This window comes from Nyctereutes procyonoides, unplaced genomic scaffold, assembly GCF_905146905.1.
Source record: "Nyctereutes procyonoides isolate TBG_1078 unplaced genomic scaffold, NYPRO_anot_genome, whole genome shotgun sequence".
NCBI classification, from domain to species: Eukaryota; Metazoa; Chordata; class Mammalia; order Carnivora; family Canidae; genus Nyctereutes; species Nyctereutes procyonoides.
Genome location: NW_026575135.1, coordinates 20,916,389 through 20,941,587, shown reverse-complemented (window position 1 = coordinate 20,941,587; position 25,199 = coordinate 20,916,389). Strand labels below are relative to the sequence as shown.

Sequence of the window (25,199 nt, the reverse complement as noted above, 5' to 3'; positions counted from 1 at the left end):
GCTGTTAAAATATGTTCTTTTATTATTTTCTCTTTTACAGCATCAAGGTTACTGACTTTCCATGATGTTTGGTGGTTATGAGACCATAGAAGCGTATGAGGATGACCTTTATCGTGAAGAGTCATCTAGTGAACTGAGTGTTGATAGTGAGGTGGAATTTCAGCTCTACAGCCAAGTTCATTATGCCCAAGATCTTGAAAATATCATTAGAGAGGAAGAACATGAAGAGAAGAACTCTGGGAATTCTGAATCACCCAGTAGTAAACCAAATCAGAAGAACTTAATTATCCTTTCAGATAGTGAGGTCATCCAGCTGTCAGATGGGTCAGAGGTCATCACTTTGTCTGATGAAGATAGTATTTACAGATGCAAAAGAAAGAATTTTAGAGTCCAAGCAAAAGAAAAGACCCAAAGTCCTCCTGCATCTCTTCCTTCTAATAAGTTGAGTGATAAGAAATGCAAGAGGAATATTGAGCGGCCTAAACCTGAAGAGATGCCAGGTACAATCCGAGAGGTCATGATTATAGAGGTCAGTTCAAGTGAAGAGGAAGAGAGCACCATTTCAGAAAGTGATAATGTGGAAAACTGGATGCTGCTGGGATGTGAAGTTGATGATAAAGATGATGATATCCTTCTCAATCTTGTGGGATGTGAAAACTCTGTAAATGAAGGTTAGTATCATATTGACCATTTTGAAAAGTTGTACCATCTTTAATAAGGAAGACTGCTTTTCCTAGAGAAAAGACCAATAGGGTCTGCTCCATTTAATTCCTCACCTTTCGGTCTTGTTTTTTGGCTTGTTTCTCATGAGACTTTTACCAGTGGCTACTCTAATGGTGGTCTGTTTGAACATCAGAAAGAGTATGTCAGAATATCAAAGACACTCTGCTTCTACTCTAAACAAATTCATAGCTGCTTCTTCCTGTTTGGCTAGAGCCAGTTCTGGACCTGAAATCTTAGTCCCCTCTCTCTCTGCTTGGTACCACAGGTGAGTACTCCATTCATCTCTGACATTGGTCCTGTGCTTTCATTTGGCCAAGTCTGTCGGGACCACCTCTTCCTAAGTGATTTGCTTACCCCCGAGTTAGCCTGGTAGCGATGTGGGAAATGCCTGATAACTGAGGATATGGAATTAAAATTGAGATTTTAGGAACTCCACAGTCCCTAAGATAGGAGAGTCTGAAGAGCTATAAGTCTACAGTAAACTATAGGAGGAAATGCACATTCTTAGAACCACATCATCAAGGACTGAAATTTTGGTGCAAACTTTGTCTTCTTTGTCACATAGTCTTGGTGCTTATTTCTTTAAAAAGTCCCTTTTGTTCTTCTCCCTGTATGCCTAATGCCTGGTTTCTTGCAGTAGTTTTCTAAATGATCTTTTATATCTTCCCTGCGCACTGTTGTTAAACTAATAGTCTTGAAATGCCCTTTTACTCATGGTCCTTTACTGTGCTCCAAAACCTTTTGTATTACCTACCTATTCTCAGAGGAAATGATGACATTGAATATATAGGTCATGCTTTGGAACCCCATTGATTGACAGACATTTTTTTTTTAGGATACAAACTTTAAGTTTCCAGATCGTAGGATTTCCTAACTACTTAACTTTGAAAGCATCCACAATATCTAAAGAAATGGGGTGGCTCTTTCAACAAAACCTATACAGAAACAAGTGGCTGGCTCAGTCTTTCATAGGTCAGTCCTGAGAAGTTGGCAGCAAAAAGAAGGAAAGAAATGGAGTAGTAGCTAGAACATGAAGTGGAATAAAGGAAAGTTTTAGTAGAATAAGGTAGATCTGATAATGTTTTTAGGTAGAGGGGAAAACTTTTGAAGAAGGAGAGATTAAACCTGTTGGATGGATTGGGATAGTGGGCTAAGTAGAGGGGATCGGGTGTGTATATCTGAATTTGTCTTAAAAGTTAGGAAGAGACACTCCATTAACTTCTAAATTCTCAGATATTTATAGAGATAGAGAAGAAAGAATAAATTTAGATGGATTGAGGATGAGGGAATATATGAGGATGTGTTTGATTTTCTTGGGAAAATGAAAGCAAAATTAGGAGTGGAAGTGCGCAGGGGATACTTAGAAGCTTAGCATGTGGAAAGTGTGTTTAAGTGCTAACGGGAATACTCTTAGTGGTTCCCAGGAATTTGAAGATGACAACTTTTTTTAACTTCACAGCAATTTGTGGGTCCCCCATGACTGTAGTTATATTTCTAATATTTGTTAATTGAGAAATGCATATTAGCTACTATTTTAGTATTCTTTCACATGATGGTATTTTATTAACCACAACATCTGCACATTTGAAAAATAATAATACGTATGTGTGTATATGTCTTATAATGCATGCTTCTGGGCACCCATTGTGGTCACTAATCTTGTAGTTCCCCAGGGGTCTAAGGCTCACAGTTGGGAAATCACTGTGCCAGCAAATCAATAAGAAAATAAAAGGATTACTTAGAAGTAGTATTCAGTCAAAATTGAAACAAGGTGACCTTGTAGTGAATTTACTTTGAAGGATTTCATAACTTTTTCCCCATAATACTTGGCAATCTGGAGGAAGATTATGGAAACCAAATGATCCAGGGTGATACATACGGTTAGAGAAGGTCCAGCAGATCAAAAGCATGTCGCCCAGTCTTTCTCTAAATTGCCTTCTCCTGACATCACACCTAGTTTCATCAGACACCAGTGTGTTCATGAGGAGGAGTCACTCTTCTTGAACTCAGGTTTCCCTTGTCTACCTCACTGATTTTTCCATTTGGTTGTCTTATTGTCATTTCAGATTTAATATACTGAAAGGTTTGATACATTGAAATGAAAGATTATTTTTCTGCAGAAAGAGGAGCAGGTTGACTGCGAAGTGGTTCACGGTAGAACGAGGGTTTCTCAGGGCAAAATGAAAGAGATTAATGAGGGGTCATGAAAATGAGGTAAAGAGGACCTGAGCCATATGAAAGTGAGGATTCTAAAAGGAAGGGAATGATAGATTTAGTCAGGTATGTTTTATCGGAGTGAAGAAGAGAAGGTTGGTAATTAGGTATATCAAGAAATCTGGCAAACAGTTATAGTGTTTTTGTGTTATAAGAAGACAATAAACGTGCTTGTTCTTGAACTGTACTTTTGGAAGAGGATATTTGTGTTTATTTTTATTGAGGTGAAATTAATATAACACAAAGTTGACCATTTTAAAGTGCTCAGTTTAGTGGCATTTAGTATATTTACAGTGTTATGGAACTGTCAGATCTATCTAGTTCTAAAACATTTTTGGTATATCCAGAGGAAACCCTGCACCCATAGAACTCTTTATTCCTTCTTCTCTCAGACCCTGGCAACTACTAATCTGCTTTCTGTATCTATGCATTTACCTATTCTGGATATTTCATGTAAATAGAATCATGTAATATGTGACCTTTGTGTCTGGCTTCTTTTTTAGCATAATGTTTTAGAGGTGTATATGTATTGTAGCATGTATCAGTACTTCATTCCTTTTCAAGGCTGAATAATATTCCATTGGATGTTATACCACATTTTGTTTATCCAATCATCTATAGATGGACATTTGGGTTATTTCAACCTTTTGGCTATTATGAATAGTGCTACTGTGACATTCATGTGTAAGTATTGTTTGAATATCTATATTGGGTATTATTTTGGGTATATACCTAAGAATAAATAGCTGGGATTTCTTTCTTTTTTTGAAGATTTATTTATTTATTTTAGAATGTGAGTAGGGGGAAGGACCAAAGTGGGGAGGAGAGGGGGAGAGCAGGGCAGACTCCCCCTGAGCTTTCAAGTCTTGGGGCTCGATCCCATGATCCCAAGATCATGACCTGAGCCAAAACCAAGAGTCTGTTGCGCATCTGACCAAGCCACTCAGGTGCCCCCAGTATAGCTGGGATTTTTATGTTTTACTTTCTGAGGAACCACCAAACTGTTTTCTGCAATGGCTGCACCATTATACATTCTCACCAGTAATGTACGTATGAGGGGTCCATTTAACTGCGTTGTTTTTAACAATGACTTGTGATGTTGCATATTTCTATTTTGAGGTGCTAGTATGCTCTTCATTATTATAGTTTTTTCTCTTAGTATTTCGTTTTTTATACTTGTTGCTTATATTGGCTTATGTATTTCTAGTATAGCTTTTATTTTATTTTAGAGAGAGAGGGAGAGAGCAGGTGGAGAGGGGCAGAAGGAGAGGGAGAGAGAGAATCTCAAGCAGGCTTCATGCCCAGTGCAGAGCTGGACTCAGGGCTCAACCCCATGACCCTGAAATCACGACCAGAGCCGAAATCAAGAGTTGGAAACTCAGCCAACTGAGCCACCCAGATGCCTCTAGTATGGCTGTTTTTTGCATCAGATTCACCTTGTATTTTTTCTTCCACTTAGAGTTTTTAAAGAAACTGATTCTTATAGGTATGTATTCTCTTAAAGTTTAGTGTGTTTGTGTGTATACATTTGTAACACCTTTTCTGCAACATTAGTAACATTAGTAATAGTAACGTTAGTAATTAGATGCAAGACCTAAGTAATTCCAAGTAATTCTTGACTCCTTAACATTCAGTGTATATTCCTCTTACCCATATTGAAATTTATCCCTTTGCTCCTAGGATTTGTTTTTTTGTTCCAGCCTTATTTATTTATTTATTTCCTTCCTTCCTTCCTTCCTTCCTTCCTTCCTTCCTTCCTTCCTTCCTTCCTTCCTTCCTTTCTCTCTCTCTCTCTCTCTCTTTCTTTCTTTCTTTCTTTCTTTCTTTCTTTCTTTCTTTCTTTCTTTCTTTCTTTCTTTCTTTCTTTTCTTTCTTTTCTTTCTTTCTATTTTAAGATATTTTATTTTTTTATTTATTCATGATAGACATAGAGAGAGAGAGGGAGAGACACCGGCAGAGGGAGAAGCAGGCTCCATGCCGGGAGCCCGATGCGAGACTTGATCCTGGGACTCCAGGATCACACCCTGGGCCAAAGGCAGGCGCTAAACTGCTGAGCCACCCAGGGATCCCTGTTCCAGCCAAATTTAAAGAAAGTGTGTAATTTTGTGTATTAACTTGGCTTGACTCTTATAAGTTCTGACAGATATTCAAATATATATCTCCTGTTTTATTTCCTTGATCAGCTAATGTCATAATCCTATTTCTTTTCAGTTAATAAGCAGTATATTCTGTACTGATGTTTATCTGTGTGTACTATTACTCACTAACCATTATCCTTTTCATAAATAGGTATGAGTTCAGTTTTATATAGTAGTCATTACAGAGAAGATTTTTTCATCTTGGTGGAAATTTGTAGAAATTCTGATATACTTTTGAAATGATGGTTGTTAAAACAGTAGCAGTAGCTATTTGGTATACTGCTCCTCTTCCCCAAACCTCTAAACTATGGCATACTTAAAATATTGGTATGATAGAAGAGATTACAGACTCCTTGAGGGCAGGTCTTTTCCATACCCAGAAGTCTCCCTATCATATTTTGAGTAATTCCTTGATATATATTAGTTTTCTATATTAATTGATCCCAGAACCCTGAGATCATGACCTGACTCAAAAGCAGACGTCTGAATGACTAAACCTCCCAGGTGTGCCCCCCCCCTTTTAAAAGGTTTTATTTTATTTTATTTTATTTTATTTTATTTTATTTTATTTTATTTTATTTTATTTTATTTATTTATTTATTTTTAAATTTATGATAGCCACAGAGAGGGGGGTGGGGGCAGAGACACAGGCAGAGGGAGAAGCAGGCTCCATTCCCCGGGAGCCTGATGTGGGATTCGATCCCGGGTCTCCAGGATCGCGCCCTGGGCCAAAGGCAGGCGCCAAACCGCTGCACCACCCAGGGATCCCTAAAAGGTTTTATTTTAAAGTAATCTCTACAACCAGTGTGGGGCTCAGACTCCCAACTCCAAAATCAAGAGTCACATTCTTTATTGGCTGAGCCCAGCCAGGTGCCCCGGACTTGAAGTTCTTGATTAGCTTCCTGAGGTTCTTCTGTGGCCTTGGAGCTGTAATACTTACATAACTTGCTCAGCCTAGCCTTCTTCAGTTCATGCAGTGTTATGAAGAGGATTTTGCTTGTAATAAATTCATGCCAAAACATAGGCCTCTGTGCCTGTTGTATCTGGCTTTCTGCTCTCTCTACTGAGGGATATAGGAATTTATTTCTGAAATCTAGACTTCTTTTCCTTCACTTTCTTTTACTCTTTCCTAAGGCTTCTTTATATAACAGTGCCTTCTTTATAAAACTGATTTGTTTTCCTTTTTGAAATTCTCACCCTTTACTTTCCTTTTTTATCTCCAGTTCAAGTGACTTGCAATTCTCATTTATTAGGAAGGTAGATCTCCTGGTTGAAGAAAAAGATGCACCAAAGGAAATCAGCGTGTTTCTTAATTTGTAAGGAGGATCTCAGGTTGGGGAAGGATTATTATACAAGATAGCCAACTGATGGGAAGAGACAGTAAGTATTTTAGGAATGATAGAGGAATAATCAGCCACTTATTTTCCTGCATAGGGAAGGAGTATTAGTAGCCCTAGGAGTAATTATTAACTTTTTGTTAATTTTTTATTATGGAGAATTTAAAGTATTGGGGCATCTGGGTGGTTCAGCTGGTTAAGCGTCCTCTGGCTCAGGTCATGATCCCAGGTGCTGGGAGCCTGCTTCTCACTCTCCCTCTGCCTGCTGCTCATACTCTCTCTCTCAAATAAATAAATAAAATCTTAAAAAAGTATATAAAAATAGAATGTTATAATGAACTTAGTGTCTTATAAACCAGTTTATGACTAGTCTTTTCTCAATTTTGGCTGCATGCCCTGTATTATTTTGAAGCACATCACAGGCATATCATTTCATTCATTCATTCATATATATATATTTTAGTGTGTATTTACGAAAGGTAAAAATTGGGACGCCTGGGTGGCTCAGCAATTGAGGGTCTGCCTTCGGCTCAGGGTGTGATCGTGGAGTACCTGGATCAAGTCCCACATTGGGCTCTTTGTGTTCCTCTGCCTGTGCCTCACCATCTCTCTCTGTGTTTTTCAGGAATAAATAAATAAAAGATTTTTTTAAAAAAGGTAAAAGTTCTTAAGAAACATAATCATATCCTTATCATACTAAACAAATTACCAATAATTTTTTAATTATTAAATAGCCTGTCAGGAGTGCCTGGGTGGCAGTAAGTTAAGTATCTGACCCTTGATCTTACCTCAGGTCTTGATCTCAGGGTTGTGAATTCAAGGCCCACATTGGGCTCCATGCTGGGTGTGGAACTTACATTAAAAAACAATAAACAACCCAGTCAGCATGCAGACTTACTATCCTGGCTCTTCATTTTTTTTTTCTTACAGTTTATTTGAATCAGATCCATTTATTATAATTGATTGATAACCTAAGTGTCCTTTTATCTATAGATTCATCTTTATTTCTTTATTTTTTTTTCTTCCTTGTAATTTATGTGTTGTATTAACTGGATTGGTTGTCCTATAGTCTGAATTTTGTGGTATTTTTTTAACATAATCCTCTGTTCTCTGTGTTTCATGTGACTTGGTAGTGAAAGCTGAAAGCTTGATTAAATTCAGGTTTCTTTCCCTGTGATTATGCTATAAACTAGATACATGAATGGATTACTGGTTTCATTTTGCTTTGGATATGCTTATTTTTCAGTATTGCCTTTTAAAAATTTAATTTGTTTTGTAATTATGTAAAATGTTTATAAGTTCAACAAGACAAGGTAAAATATATTCAGAGAAGTCTACTTTCTGTCTAGTCTTCACCCTATTCTTGCCATTCCCCTTACGGATAATTGTCCAGAGAAAGTTGATGGTTTGTTTTTATATTAAAAAAAATGTAAGCAAATATGTATATATCTTTGTATTCTTTCTCCTCCTTCTTAGACAGTAGTATACTATCCACACTTTGCTCTACTGTTTTTTGTTTTTTTCCTGTTAACAGTATAACCTGAAGATCAGTCCATAGTAGTATATAAAGATAGTCCTCATTTCTAGGACTGTGGACTATTTTTGGGTTGTCTGCACTACTCTGAGCTGGATACATTAGGCATGTAACAAATACATTTTAGAAGTGAATGAATAGTAATTTAAAATACTTGATGAATTCTTTTATAGTCTTAAAATATATTTTAGGGCAGCCTGGGTGGCTCAGTAGTTTAGTGCCATCTTCAGCCCAGGGTATAATCCTGGGGACCTGGGATTGAGTTCCGTGTCGGGCTCCCTGCATGGAACCTGCTTCTCTCTCTCTCCCTCTGTGTCTCTCATGAATAAATAAATAGAATCTTATAAAAAAATATTTTTAAACACGTGTGTAACTGCACTTTCAGAAGCATGTTTTTTTTTTTTTTAGATTTTATTTATTTATTCATGAGAGACACAGAGAGGCAGAGACACAGACAGAGGGAAAGCAGGCTCCATGCAGGGAACTCTACGTGGGACTCGATCCTGGAACTCCAGGATCACACCCTGGGTGCTAAACCGCTGAGCCCCCGGGCAGCCCGACAAGCATGCTTTATACTTAGTACTGGCCTTAATGTTTGTTTCTCATTTAGTAATTTTAAAATATTCAGATTTAGCAAAAAATTAGATTCAGATATTAAAAGGAAATAACTTGTGAAGAATGAAGAATATAGCATGTTTAAGAGTTGAAGCTGTATTAGTTGCTAGTATGTAATTGTTATGGTATAGAATTTTACATTAACATACAGCTCATTCAATATGTACAGTTCGACACATTGTTTCTTTAGTTTATCAGCATTTGGCACATAGTGGATAATCTAGTTAATCTTAGGTGAATTTAATTGAAGTCCTACTTTTGCATATAGCATAATGCTCTTTACATAGAACTACTACATGAAGTGAAATTATGACTTGATTGAAGTAAAATCATGGCTTTTGAAATTGAAGTAAAATAATGACTTTCAGTGACTTAGTGCAGTGTGTGTGTATGTATATATATAATATATGTGTGTATGTATATATATTTCACATATATGTGAATATATACTATATACTTTGTGTGTATATATATAGTAAACCCTGTCTCCCATGTGGAGTTCGAATTCATGACCCCAAGATTAACAGTTGCATGCTCTACTGGCTGAGTCAGCCAGCTGCCTCAGTGTTGTAGTTGTTTATGTATCAAGTCCCTTTACACCCCCAAAATATGCACATAAAAGTTTTGGATACAATTTCAGAGGATGAAGAACTCATCTACAGGTAATTGCTGAATCCTTGGCATTTATTAAGCACTCAACCAAGACTTGATAACTAATTAAAATTTGAGTAGAGTGGGTTACCTATTTGAATTTCAGTTTTTCAGATAGGTCATATTTTACTCCATCTGGGTCTTTACAAATGGTGCTTTTTTCTACCTGGATCACTTTCTACCTTGTCTGGTAGAACCTACTCATCCCTTGGGTCTCAGTTTAAAGTTGAGTTCTGAATGAGGTAACCTACAGGCTCTCAATTAGTGGTAGTTATTATGTCTGTTACAGCTCCTCAGTTGCCTAGCTGTGACTTTGGGTAACTTAATCTCATTATTGGTAAAATAATTTCATTTTATTAAACTTATAAGATAAAGTGGACAGTGGTTAGACTAAATTAATGTAGTAGGAAAATGTTTTGACTAAACTCTTAACTGCAAGATCACTGTAGCAAGTATGGGCATATAGTTTCCACTTGGTATTTTCAATTGCAGGCTCTCAGCTTTTTTTGTGAGAGTTGCTTTTGAACATGTCTCTAGTATGGCACTTTCCTTAAATAAATTGTATTCGGTTTGGTGATATTTTTAGTTAAACTAAATCTAAATTATTAAAATATGTCCAATGATTACTTATTGGATATGTACAATGTACAAGTTACTATACCATTAGGTGTTGGGCTATGTAGTTCCCTGCCTCTAGAAGCCATAAAATGCCTGACAGTATGGAAAGTTCACTGTAACGCCAGAGTTAAATACATTTCTACAAATCCAAGTGATGCTCCAGCACATTACAAAATCATTTCCAGGTGAATGTAATAGACTTAAAAAAATTTAGATAGGCAAAGTACAAGACTGAATTGGAAAGTAGCCTTTTGAACTGAGTCCTGAAGAATGCATAGAATTTTTAGTTCAGGGTGAGTGCAAGGAGGAAGAATAGAAGCTGAAAACCCTAATAGAACTTAAGACTGTATGGTACTGTTAATGCTAAAGTAATGGTTTAATATGTGTCTTGGTATGACTAAATATTTTAATAGCATGTCTTTTTAGGAACTGCCTCAGCCTAAATGAGAAAGGGTATTTAGGTTTCGTATATGTTTTTTATATGTGTTCAGAATGCTGTTGGAAGATTTTTTTTTGGTTGTTACTTTGTTCCAGTGTTTTCTACCTGATTTTTGCTTGTGTATTTCCTCCTTTTCTTTTAAAAAAAAATTGGATATTTTATGGCAGGTAGAAAAATCCCTCAAGTGGGTCAGGTGCTATAAGGTTAGTCAAAGGACTTGACCAGCTATTTTAAAAATATATTTTATGAAGGACTGTTCAAAGTAGAGCACACCTTAAAATAAAACTTGGGCTCCTCATAGATTGTGTTCTTTACTGTCTTTTAACACATTGGGTTAGTTTGGGAACATTAATAAATTAAACTTTGCTTTTAGTTCTCTTTAGATCTTTTAAGGTAGTGTTCCCCACCCCCCCAACCCCCTCTCTGCATTCATCAGATAACAAGTCTGCTTAATTTCAATAAATACAGTTTTTTGAAGCTCTTACGGCCTTTTAGGTCATAAGGGTGGGTTGCCATTTGACATATTTCTCATTGATGTATAGTTTAATTTCTGCCTTATAATTGAAAAATGGCCACATGCTTAAGAGTTCCAGTCACCAAGAACATCAAGGAGCTCCCTCCCTGATGTTTTCAGCATTTGTAAGCCTGTACTACACAATTCGTAAAGCTGCTTTTGAACTGTGTCTCTAGTTGTAGCATGTCACCTTACACTTAACTATTGTAAGGGCATCTTTTTATTTAATTTCTAATTAGCATAATGACTTGAGCTGTGTTATTCACTGTTCCATGGTGAAGTTGTCATAGGGAGAGAAGAAATAAAAATGTTCAATTTCAACTTTACTTGTGAATGGAGTGAAGTTTGAAAGCCTTTTATGGCCATTGTTCAGCAGACTGAAAATCTCATTAGAAATTCCAGAAATGCTAAGGCAGCTTTGGGTTGGATTTTAATAACATTTTGGAATGTTGATATTGTATGTTGCTAATTTCTGTGATTTCGCTTTTGATCAGCAATTTAGGTATGCATTCTTCCAAAGTCAGTTTATGACTTTTAGTCTAAACTCATTTACAGTAGCTTTTCTTTACAACAGTGATAAGTACTTAGGAAGGGAATTAAATTTTGCCCCTTTTTTTGACATTTCTTTTAGAAACCGATTTGATTTTCATGTAAGATATTAAATTTATTGGAAACTGCTTAATATGAAAATAACAATGTATATTTATTGAACTAATGACTTGGTTTAGTTGCCATTCAAGTATTATTTATCAGCTACAGTTTTACATTTTTGGAGGGGATGGAGAATCATAAAATTAGATGGGCAGGCAACATTTTCATTCTTATCTACAGGTCATAGGAACTTGAATCCTGATGTCTGGGTAAAGAGTGTTGAAATGTAATTTTCGTATAGCTGTTTGCTGTAAAAATAATCTATTGCATATAGTGATCACTGGTGTAAGAAGTGAGTAATTTATAGACAGTGTATTTTTATGGTCAGAAAGTAAATTTGATGTTAACTATGTATGATTAGAGTGTAAAACATTTTTCAAAAGAAGTACAGAATGGAGAGCATTTACTCTTTTTTCTCTTATAAGAATAAGACCATTCATGTCTCTAAGTAGGAGATCCTGTTTTTAAGACTCTGCTAAATTTATATTTAATTTCAAAATAATTTACTAGTCTCTTGCTAATGTGCTCTTGGTTGTTTACACTTTATGAAGTAAAAGTATTGACTTAATGGAATTTTCTCAGCCAAAAATTTTTACTTTACTTTCTCATTCATTGTTTATCTTTGTTATAAATTATTGTCCTGGTCAAGTTTTTGGCATTTTGAGTTACTTGCCAGATTGTTGTTGATTCTTCTGATAATAAAGAAATAAATACTTTAATTGAGCATCCACCATGTGTAAGGATACATTTTCTTTTTAAATTATACAAATGTACTTACGAATATGTAATGGAATAGATTTGACTTGTTTTTAGTGTTTGACTTTTTTTTTTTTAAGTGTTTGACTCTTGATCTGATAGTATTAACTCTGGATAGAGATGTAATTCTGGGGATAAAATATTTTTGTAATATAGATTTGGATTCAGATATAAAGGCAGCATAATAATAGATTATTTAAAAGTGGATCTTGTCTGCTAAATGTGTAATTTTTATTTTTAATGACATTTTTACCTTAGAATTTCAGCTTTTGACATAGTTTTGAAAATTAGTTAACTATAGATTTGGAGCGTCTGCTGTTATCCTCATCTTTTGCAAATACATTTTAAGGGAAGACAGCATAATTCTATAATGAGAAAATGATACCCCCCACACCTTTTGCCTAAATATGTAGTTAACTTGTAATTACCTCAAGATGAAAGAATGTCTGTTTAGAGCTATTTATTGAGAAAAAGTGTTTTTATTGGCAATTCCCTTGAAGTACGTAGGTCACATTTGATTTTGCTTTGTAACTCAGTGTGCCTGTAACAGAATTATCTGCTCTAGGGAGGAAAAGCCCAAATTTCTAGAAAACTTTTCAGTACTCTTTCCACATTTGTAGCTAATGAGGAATTCTAAAGATGTAGAAAATAGACTGGTTATGGCTGATAAATAAGATTGTTAAAGTAATTGAAAAATCATGCTTAGAAAAGTCAGGTGAGAGGAATTCAGGACATGGAAGAAAATGGCGTATAAATTTAACTGAATGAAGGTTTTAAAGAAAAAAATGTGAAACCACAGCAATCCTGTAAGTTACTCCTTATATTGTATTAGTCACTAATTAGTGTTAAATAGTCTGATTTGAACAAAAATGAACTTTTGTCAATTTTACTTAGAAATAGCATTACTTTCCACTTTTAAGGAAGATTTTAATTGGCAGTAAAATTTCATTGTTCTAATAAGTATTTGAAAAATTACCTCACTCCTGTATAATTAATATTAATAGCCTTAATGAAGGTTATTCCATAATCTGTGTCTACTCCAGCTCTTTTGGTTTGCTTTAAAAATAATATAAATTTTGTGGGAGAATAAATGTGACTTAAATATTGCTATAAATTGTTATTTTAATCCAATATTATTGGCTTTAATGTCTATGAAATATTTCTCTAAAAAAGTTCATAGTATTCAATCCTAATGTTTCTGGATAAGTGAGTTACTGGTAAAAATCTATCAGGTCCTAAGTTGTAGAATACTTGTATTAGTTCTTTAAAACCATAACTGTCTTGGTTGTTGTAAAAGTCCCTTAATTCTTCTGTTTGAGATGTTGTTTGGGACTTTTTTTTTTTTTTTTTAACTGTTGGATTTAACCGATGAAACGCGATGGTTGTATCGCAGATCATCTAATTTTCAAGCTGTCTTAAACTAACTTTGACATATAGTTTTTGGCAGGGCAAAGAAAAGTTGTGTTCAGCTGTGTGATTGTGCTACCACTTAGGTTACCATCAGCAGTGAAGGGTCTTATCTCTGACTTTTCTGACTTTTGTTAAATTTTTAAATTGCTTTAACATTATTTAAATATAGAAAGAGATAGAGTTGTGAAGCAAATTTGATTTGCTGATTCTCTGTATTAAGCAATGAAAATTCTTTCTCTTTCTTTAGATATAGCACATACATATGTATGTTTTGATTTAAGTGGGGGAAAACTGTATGTGATACAGTTATTATTTATTATTTTTTAAAATGAGTAAGACTAATAAAGTTTGTTTGGAAATCTTGAAAGATCTTTAGTAGCATACCTGCAACCTCAGCAGGTCCCTTTTTATCTTTCAGATTTCCCTGCCTATTGTGGCCTTTTGCTCTAATTTAAATTTCCCATGGCTTTGGGTTGCAGACTTGGTTTTCTGCAAGAGTGCCCATGCTTACATGGTCATATATTCTGGGTGACTTTTCCACTTTTTCTTTTTTGTTATTTTGTTGATTGCTAAAGGGAAAGAGGGTTTTTTTGTTGTTGTTTTTTTAAACTTGTTTCTTTGTTTTGATCTTTCTTCCTTAGCCCATCTATTTGTGTTTTGTTTTGTTTTGCAGATTGGGAAGAATTACTGTGTGGACTTAGATCCATGGGGACTAGCAGGGAAAAACTAATTTTGTTCTTGGTTTTGTTTTCTTAATAACAGTAGCAATTTAATTTTTGAGCCATTGAGAAGCTCAAAAGATACGTTAGCTTTATGCATGAAATTGACAGAAAATTATTAATCCCCAAATTTTCTATTTACAGTTGCTCCACTGTTGGAGTAAAAATGTTATAGTTGAACTAAGTAAATAGAAATACTAATTAGCTGTAGGTAGCTGTTACAAAATTTTAATTTAAATATTACTGTGTATTCAAGATAGTCCTAGGGAATCAGTTGTTATCTGATATGTGATTTCTCTTCCATTCAATTTTTGTTGTCTATGGTATGTATATAAGCAAATGGACAATTAATATACATTGCTTGGGAACCTACATGTTTAACTTGATCAGATCTTAGAAGTGCTTATTCCTTCAAAACATTCTTGTTTTTCTTATGTGAAGAAATTTGTTTTATGAGACAACTTTATGTTGCTGAATGTTAAGTCCTTGGAGAAGTGCTGTGGCAATTAAATATTGAGTATTTTATTACTGCTGTAAGGGAAAAGTAGAGGTCTCTAGTCCTAACATCTCCCCAAAATATTTTTTATTAATATCTGAAGACTTTAAAATAGGAAATTAATGTGGTAAGAGTTACTTCTATTTTGCATTTGTTTTGTGAGGGTGCATCATGCAGTAGCATTATTTAACTGAATTTTGTATTCATTAAATACTGTAAGATAATAAAGAGGTTTCATTTTGGTATTTTAAAAATTGCATAAGTTCCTAATATTCCATGAAAAATGATGTTGTGAAGGCTAAAAGAACTTTCTAATGTTGATAAATAGGATGAAAGAAGAATTAATTTTGATCTGCATAATTTTAGGGCTTTTTTGTTGTTGTTGTTTGTTTGTTTAATTGATTATATACCATGGCAGTGAGGTATCTAAAATTCTGTTTCTGGGTGTCTGTTGAGTACTTTGGAAATTGGGATAAGGGCAAGCCTTCTTTCTGTGTTTGCTAATTATAGTATTTTCTTGTGGATTTTAGTGTTCCAAGATTATGAAACTGATTTATAGGATTTATTACCAAGAAACAAATAACATTATTGTATTTTTGTTTCATGTAACTGTTTTCTAGTTAGTTGTATTTCACATTTTGATTTCTATCAAATGACTTCTCAAGAAGCAATTTCTTTAAAATTAGTGGGAGTTTCAAACTATGAAGAAAATGTATCCTAATAGTCTAATAGCTATGTTTTTCCATGGCAGTTGATCTTTTGAATTTCTACTCTTTCATTATAGTTATAGAAGCCTCATAACTTTGTAGAATTATTTTCCCTAAATCCGATCAGTATTTTGAAAGATGTTTTATACTTAATGTTCATATGTAATTATTGAGAAACATAAATAACCTCTAAAATACATTTATTTCTTATAAAACAGGTTTATTATTTGTTATAAAATATATTTAGATATGAATAATTTTAGTATTCATGTTGAATAAAGGTATAATCTGTGATATGGATATTGACCCAACTGTGAAAGTATGCAGCTTTGAAAATAACAAGGAATCCTCCTGTTATCACATTTTAGTAGTTTTGCAAATGTTTGTGTAAAATGTTATTAGTTCTTAAAGCTCACGGCACAGATTTTATTGTTTGTAGTATTAGTAGGAGAGCCCTGTAGAGCCAAACCTGAAATTTATTAAGGGAAGAACAAACTGGTTGAAGTGCTTTCATGCTATTAAAAAACTTCACAGACCATCGTCAGTCAACTTTTTTTTTTTTTTTTTTTAAGGTCATTGCTTGCTGCCTTTTCCAGTCTTTATTTGAAACTCTCGTAGGATTTTTTTTGTTGTTCTCCCTCTCCGTTTTTCTTTTGGTAATGAGTGGAAGATTCTTTTAAAACAGAATGGCTAAACATGTCTATTAACTATTCAAGTATAATGGAAATACTTTTATTCTTGATACTTTTTTAGGCCAGAAAATGTGAAGGTAAGCCAATGAGGGCAAAATTACATTGTATGGTGTGGAAACTTTAGCTTTAGTTTTCTGTTTAGAAAAATAGACTCTGATTAGAGCCTTAAACAGGGGTTGTTTGTGAAATATTTTGTAGTTCTCTGATTGCTAGGCAGGTTTGAGGGTTTTTTTGTGTTTCAGTGTTCTAGTTGATTGTTGTTATTTCCTGAAAAAATCATATACTCTGAAAGAGAGATAACAGGGAATGAGAACAGAACAAGAACTGGAGAGAAAGAAAACTTTCCCAAAATGCTGTCACCTGACAGGTGGAGATTTATACGGAATTACAAATTTTCAAAACATAGAGGGGTGGAACTCTCTTTCTCTAAAAGTTCACTTAAGCTTTGACATATTCACAAAGTTTGATTGTGATACTAAAATTTCAACTCTAATCTTTATCCTAAATTAATTTAAGCTTTTACAAAATTAATAAAACAATACCTTGAGGCTAATTGCTAATGTTCATTGAAGTCATAGTGTTCAGTTAATGGATCTTTGACTATGGTACTTGTTTGATTTTGTTAATATGATAGCTAAAATTGTAACACACAGAAATTGAATTATGTGAAATTAATTTTGATATTTTGCCATAGAGACAAAGTATGTCTTGGTGTGTATAATTTTATTTCTTTGTGTTATTAGGACATCTGTTGGCTTTTAGCATACAGAAAATGTGGACATTTTAATTTTAAATGATGAAATTAACTGGAGTTCTACCTTTTTTAAATTGTGAAAACTTAAATATATAAAATATGCTAATGGTTGATTTGTTAGATTTTCAGTGATTAGACTGTGAAATAAGAATAAGACATGGAATTTTAGTAAAGAAAAAAGTAATTTAAAAGTACTAATATTAGAACTAGAGAAATCTTGTCAAGTATCGTAAACCTATATCCGTAATTATTTTAAATCACTAGTTAGGAGTATATGAGATGCTAATACTTTGTTGGAAATCAAAGTGTTTTGAAAATATGAAAGGGAAAAGTAAACTGCTTTTAGACATATTTATACCATTTTGACATTTTTGTTGTTCGTTGGATTCATGTCACCAAGCCTGCAAAACTTCAGAAAGGAATTATATGTGTTTTAAACAGCAGGCTTGCTGCAAATTATTTTGTGACAAATCTAGTTAGATTTGTTTAAGGTATTTTTCCTTTTTATCAGTGATTCATCTTGGTGTTTTGTCTCAATTTCAGTCTTGTTAATTTAGACATAATATTATTTGTTTTAAAGATGTATCTCCAGTAATTTTACTGCTTGGATATATTCTTATTGTTCCAGTTACATTTTATCCATATGTGACATTTTATCAGCCAGCTATTACTGTTTTATTGTTCTTTTTGTGTTGTTGTTGTTGTTGTTGTTGTTGTAAGGTACAGACTTTAAAGTCAGAGCTAGGGTATGTTACAGTTGTGTATGACCATTTCTAATTTGACCTGTTACTGTAAAGAAGGCTAACAAGTGTGTATGACTAGCCCACCCCTTCTGGAGCAGTTGAAAACAGGCCTCAGAAGACTCAAAGGAATTCTTTTAACTCCTAGCAGGGCCACGGGGTCAATGTCAGATTTAGTCATGCTGTTATTTTAGCCCAGTGGTCCAGAGAGATGACTGAAAAGTGAGTCTTTTATTTCTTTTTTTGTGTGGTTATTAACAGGATTAAATGTAAGCCATTGTGTACTTAGTACCAATTAGTTTCTCATCTGAGAGGTTCATTATGATTTTTTGTCAGCCTTCGTCTTGTAATATTTGTTTCATTGTTTGATTAGTTAAGGGGCTGAATGGACTAAAGAAAAGTTTAATAGCAGTGCTTTTAAATTCATTGAGAATTTTAATAAGTCAACTTTTCAGATATGTAGACCTTGATTGAAAAATGGACCACATTGAAAATTGGCATGGAAGAATGTAGAGTTGAGTAAATTGTTTAAAATTTTCCTTTTCCTGTTGTATTTTTCTTTAGTCTTAAAAATAGTCTACTTTATTAAATAATACTTTAATAATTTTTAGAAGTCTGCTTTATATTCTTAAACATGTTTCTAAAATTATCCTCAGTTTGCTGTGAATATGTTAAGTATTTTGGGGGAGGTATACACATCAAAACACTCCAAAATTAAAAAACGCTTCCAATTTGTAGATTAGAAACAGATTGAGCTAGTAAAAACCGAACATAAGAATACTAGAATAAAGATACTTGTCAGGTGAAATAAGCCTTAATTTAAAGGGAAGCAGCTTGAAAGTTGATTCTTCACGGATGTTAGAAATAAATAAAAATACAAAGTTATAGGAGTTCAGAGAAGAGGAGCATGCCTAACTTTTACTTGCTTACTAAATTGGTAGGTTTTTTTTTAGATCCTTGACTTAAAAACTTATTAAAATAAGCGTTTCCTTGAATAACATTGCTCATTTAAAATACTGAGATGTTTCAGTACAATTTTGGATAAAAATTGTTCTTATATATTGGATTGGATACTGATTTCAATTAGAAGTAACAAAACCCTGTGATTAAAATAGGATAATTATTTTGTTAGTAGGTAAATATCTGGGACAATAGATCTTAGATCTTGTAGCTGAAGTGTACAATATACATTTTCACATATATTCACTTTTAAATAAAAAAGGCTGATTGAGGCTTGACATTGAGTTGTTTTTTTACACATTAAAAATTATAAATAAATACCAATTTATTTACATTTTGTTAAAGTTGTATGTTAAAATGTGATTTTTATTTTTTATGAAAATAGGACAATAAAAATATTAAAAAGTACAGAAAAATATAAAGAACATAAAGATAGCCACGATCCATCCTATCACATATACCCACTAGTAACATCTTTGTGTATATATCCAATTTTCCCTCATGGGAATATCTATATATGTATAAATAGAATTTTCAACTGCATATATATATATAGTTCTATGTCCTGTACTTTTCTTAAGACTCTTAAGTGTATTATCATTACAGTATTCTCAGAAAATGTTTTAATGATTGTATAACATTGTATTATATAAATGCATCATAATTTATTTGACCTTTCTCCTATTTTGTGGAGAGGGCAACATAAAAAATACTGTAACAAATATCTTAAACATTATCTTTGTGTGTGTTCTTATGTAGCTCAGAATGTGTGGCCCAAACCTACCACTTTCTGGGGAAATCTTTGAACGTGAGTCCTTAATGGCCATGTTATATGCCTTATAATAAATACTAGGTGAAACAAGTGTAAATATCTTACTACTTTAAGATACTCTTTTAGCTTGATTTATCTAATCTCTAAGATACTGTACCTTTGTAGTAAGTCCTTTGCTTACTACCAAAGTTTTTTGGTACCTGGAATACTTTATTATGGGGGTTGATTATATAAGATTTTATGATCCAAATAATTATGAAGCATATAGATTCTGATATAAAGGGTTTCTTTTTTCTTAAGTCAGTTTCAGATAGTGACTAGATAGCCATTTTTAGTGTGTATCCAGTTTTCTGAGAAACACATTTAAGTCAGTATGTATGCTGGTTTTTTTTTTTTTTTTGTATGCTGTTTTTCTTATTTTTCTCTTTAAATGTGATTTGGAAAGGATTTAGATCCTCCAAATGAAAAACCTTATTTCTGACCATATGACTAAATGACCTTATTACCATATTATATCTGCATTATTATTGCCTACCAATCAGGCTCAGTCTCTTTTCCCTACTCTTGTTTTTAAAACTAAAAATGTGTGGTAACTGTATTAAGTTACTGGAAGATTCTTAATTAACAGGAAATCAATAGTAACTTCCTCTGGTGGTTTGTTGTTCATCAAATATGAAACTAATTTCTTTGGATAAAGAAACGCAATTTTTGCTGTTCAACATTCCCTCAAGGTCTTTGGAAAATAAGAGAGAAGTCTTTAGTATAATGGCCTTATATTATGGAAAAGTACAGATTTAAATAAAAATTAATTTCTTTTATTATTTTGTATTTGACTTCAGAGGAAGTTGAAAGAATGTATGTTAAGTTGAAAATCTGACTCAGTATCAAGTTCTCTGATGGTCATATAATTTAAAGTTAGTGAGTTCTTGTATTGATCTATTTAAAATTTTAAATATATAGAAAACATAGCTAATAACATCAATTATTTGCAACATCTCTTTTAAAGTTAACTTTAAGTATCTAATAAAATAGGTCCAGAGTTTAATATTTAAATAACTGTAGGAAGTACAAGGTGAGGTGAGGGACAGGCTATTCTAAAGACCATTCTTTAGGACTTCTGTTTCTTTATCATCTTTTAATGTAATAGTTACATATTATAATGTATCGATTTATTTTTATTTTTTTTATAATGTATCGATTTAGTGAGTAATCTCATACCATTAATAATATTTAGCCCCATTCCTTATAATTGCTACCCAAACACCTTTAAATTATGCTATTTTAAAAACAGTTCAGTGGAAGTTTGGGAATTTGAAGTAATAGTATTTCATCTTAAGTCTATTAGAGAATACCCTTTCTTTATAAATAACGTTCTAGGAATAATGGACATTGTAATGTGGGTGAAAAATGTTTTGTCCCATAAGAACTTAAACAGGTGAGGTCTGACAAATATAACAAAAAAAATCCCACAGAACACTTTGTTGAAAGTTTCTAATATTGTCTAACATAGAGATATGCATGTTATTTTATTTATTTTTGATAAAATTAAAACACACAAAAAAACTCCCAAATATCTAAATCCCAAAAAGATAACTGGAAGTGAAGAAGAGACTAGGATATAGATTTAGTATTTGAGTCTGCTAGCTAAATTTCATATCCAAAGCTTTAACCTTTTAGGTTTTTACATTTCCTACAATCAAATTACTTTCTTTTGTAAAAGGTATGACAATTATGGTAGGATTAAAAGTAATAGCTCATATAGTGCTTTTTATTAGCATCTAAGGAACCATCCGTATTTGAGTTACACTGTATAGTAACTTAGAATTGATTATTTTTTATGACTTTTTAGTATAGACCAAACTTTTGTGGCTTTTGAAAGGAAAAGTAAACATTATTATATTTTAACTTACTGTATTTGATGAGTTTTATTTCATTTTGCATGAAAGGTACTATAGAACCTTATTCATAAAATAGTCATTTGTATACTATGATTTTATTGGTTCAGTTAGACCCATTGACCACTTAAAAACATTTAAGGTTTTAAAATTACTACCATTTATCAGTGAATTTTTAATACATTGTAACATATCAGTTTGATTATAAAGGAATTTTTGCCTTTTTTAGGAAAATGCTCTATAAGAGCACTGATGATAGTGATGTTTATATTTGTATCTTTTACTGACTTTTTGGTATCTTAAAATATCAGTGATTGTTTCTTCATACAGAGAAGGAAGAAAAAAAGCTAGACTTGCTTCTGTTATTTTCTTTTAACTGTATAAGCAGGTTGTAGGAATTGAATTGAAAAGTCTGTGAACTTTAGATTATTTAAGTGATTGCAAACAAAGACTTGCAAATAATAGCCAATGGAATATATTCCACATCCATTAATTTAGCCAACAAATAATCAGGGCCTTTTGGAGTCGCCTTGTAAGGTGTGCTGATCCATACAGAGATGAACCAGATACAGACCCTGACTTCAAAGATCTGGTAGTTTAAGAGAAGAGACAAGAGATGAGTGGGATAAGAGAGCTATTGGGGTGCAGACAAGGAAAGGGTGGGGGTATGTGGGGAAGATAGTCTATTTCATATGATTAGGGGAACAGCAGACTCTTATTTCTATTTTGAATAAGGCAATGTTTCTCAGCCTAGGTTCCTCAAACTCCTACGGTCCATTTTGAGGGTATGGTCATTGAGTTCCATAAGAACTATTAAAATTTGTATGGTTATGTTGATGTTTTTAAAAAAGTATTGTACCAGTTATAAAGATAACACTCTGCAGTGATAATTCCCAGTTTAAGGACATTTGTTATAGAATAGGACTTCAATTTCTTAAGTCTGGTTCTCAATTTGGGATTTGTGGACTAATTTGAAGTTGAAGAGAACTTTTCCTAAGTGGTTTATACAGTTCTTAGAAAGTTTGAGAAACAGCAGCCCGGGTGGCTCAGTGGTTTGATGCTGCCTTCAGCCCAGGGTGTGATCCTGGAGGCCTGGGATCGAGTCCCACGTTGGGCTTCCTGCGTGGAGCCTGCTTCTCCCTCTGCCTGTGTCTCTGCCTCACTCTCTCTGTGTCTCTTATGAATAAATAAATAAAATCTAAAAAAAAAAAAAAAAAAGAAAGTTTGAGAAACAGAGGCTTAGGCTAATATTTTGTACTCTCTGGGCCACATTCAAATTGATGACGAAATAGATGGTCTATTAGTATGTGAATAGCAAGGGAATCTATTTTGGAATTAAATTTTTTTTTCTGGAGACAAGGTTATTCAGAAAGGTAGTGTAGAGTTCACTTTAAGTCCCAAAATTCTTTGCACTTTTTGTAAGTTGCTACCATGTAGGGTTTAAATTGGAGGCAGTGCTGATGAATGGGGACAGCTTGTGTGATTTTAAATAATAATGGACTGTGAATTTATTAAATGGAGGGTAAAATTCCTGAATACAGTCTGAACATAAACTAGACCTATTAGAATGGTTTCTGTTGTAAGTCTTAGGTTCTAGCTCTAAAGAACATCCTATATGATAGCCAAAGCCTTTGTGTAATTGATTACTTTGGAGTCTGATTTTATTTTCTGCTTATAATTTTGCAATAAATTGACAGTTTAATTTCATTAAAATTAATGAAACCTACATTATTTTGTACAGTATGGTATAAGATTTTGTTTTATAAATTGGGGAAGGAATAAACAAGTACTTCATAGGAATAAACAAGTACTTCATAGTTTGTTGTCTCTAAAGAAATTTGGGTCTCACACTGGGTAAATTGAACATGGCAAATTTAAGAATATCTGTGTCAAACTTTGTACAATTTTTGAGAAACAGTACTAAAGAATACTTCCTTGATTTTCCTCTTCTGGAAATATCCCTTTAATTTTTTTAGGAATAAAAATAACTGTCCCACCACTCCCCAACAAACAAACATACACAAAACTGACAGAAGAATTAGGTGATGGTTTTCAGTTCCTTATATTTTTCTGGAATCTATCCAGATTTTTAGATTGGGGAGTTCCCAGGAAAATTATTATTACCTGGGGAAAAGACTGTTGGTTCACATCATATAGAGTAATTTTGGTTCTTCTGTATTTTCTTTATAGTGTTTTGCATGTAATACGCTACTTTGAGAATATTCTGTTACCATTTGAGGTTCTTAATAGTTCATGTGTCAGCTTGCCTTTATATAAAAATATATTTAAGTTGCTTTGACAGATATTTTAAATAGCAAATGGGAAATACATAAATTTAACATTACCATATTCTCTTTTGTTTTTGCCTTTTCTTATTTTTTTAAAGTCCCTAAGCAATTTTAAGCATTTCTCATAATTTCCTGTGCACAGAAATTCCCTGAAACATTAAGAAACTACTAAAAGACTCAAGCTCTGAAAGAAGTCCCAAGGATACATCACTGCCTGACTGCAAACATTTTTACGAAGTCACTGATTATAATGAACACAGTCTTTTTTTTTTTGAACACAGTCTTTAATGGCAGTTTTTCCTCTCCTTTTCAGGAGAATGTGACAGAGTGTCATTAAGGTTTTAGAAATGAATGCTCCTGAGGAAAGGAGGATCACTAGGACTACAATGATGCCCAGTATGTGGCCGTGGGATTCTCAGTTGGGCTCTTTTTAGGTTTTTAATCAGGTTGGAGAAAGGGGATGGAGAGGAAGGGAATGGGAATAGGCAGGAGCTTTGGGACACCTGTACAACAGAACAGTTTACTTTCTCATTGATCTCTTTAAATGTTGAATTTGTAGGGTATAATATAGAAAGGTAAACCAAATTCTGAATATTTTGAGACAATAACCAAAATCAACCCTGTTTATATTTTTAAGCACATAATTCTTTTTTGCATTTAACTTAAACTGTTTGGATATATTAAATCTGAAATTTCATTTAAATTATAATTCTACTTCCACTCTAAGGATATTGTCTTAACTCGTTCTTTTGTATGGTGACAGTAATTGACCTTGGTACATTCTGCAGGTCAGTCGATTGTATCACAAAAGAGGGCAAATACTAAATGTGTGCCAGAAACAGCTATGTTTCAGTGCAGGAACAAAAAGTATATTTTTGCACCAGACATTGGAATAACATCCAGAAGGCACAGCATCACATGTATAGAGATCTTTTTAGTTTTGAGTGGAAAGAGGAATTACTGTACAGCATATAACCATAATTTCCCCGTTAGGTTTCTAAATAATAGACCCTATAAACCTTGTACTTCATGCGTAACATTTAACATCTATAAGTTTATTTTCTTAATTTTTAATTTTTTAAAAGATTTTATTTATCTATTCATGAGAGACAGAGAGAGAAAGAGACACAGGCAGAGGGAGAAGCAGGCTCCATGCAGGGAGCTGACATGGAACTCGATCCCGGGTCTCCAGGATCACACCTCAGGCTGAAGGCGGCGCTAAACCGCTAAGCCACCGGGGCTGCCCTATGAGTTTATTTTATGATTTTTTTTTTGTAACATTCTAGTGTGCATACAGGGCTTGATAAGTTTTTTTTTTCTTGTTTAATAAGTCTCAACGTAGTAGTTTTTTTTCTTTCCTGTGAATCATTGTAGCTTTGGAATTTATAAAGACATTATTTATTGTTTCTTTACTATTTTTTCCAACTGAAATCAGAAATACATTTCCAGAATACCTCAAGCCTGTTTCTCAGTGAGAGTAAACCTTTTTTCCACCTACAATGACCCTTCTGTACTTCATTTTACTTGGGACTTTTTAAAAAAAGAATTTTATTATTTTTTTTTAAAGATTATTTAT

At 33.3% G+C, this 25,199-nt stretch overlaps 1 protein-coding gene across 5 annotated transcripts in view; it reads left to right on the top strand.

Moving 5' to 3' along the window:
• Positions 1 to 25,199, top strand: part of ZCCHC7 (zinc finger CCHC-type containing 7) — a 250,103-nt gene that overhangs the window by 5,582 nt on the left and 219,322 nt on the right. For all 5 annotated transcript variants that reach the window (XM_055302444.1, XM_055302445.1, XM_055302443.1 and 2 more), the window contains one exon: positions 41 to 671. In XM_055302444.1, the coding sequence (XP_055158419.1) occupies positions 62 to 671 (610 nt within the window). In that variant the 5' untranslated portion in view covers positions 41 to 61. The remainder of the gene's footprint in view (positions 1 to 40; positions 672 to 25,199) is intronic.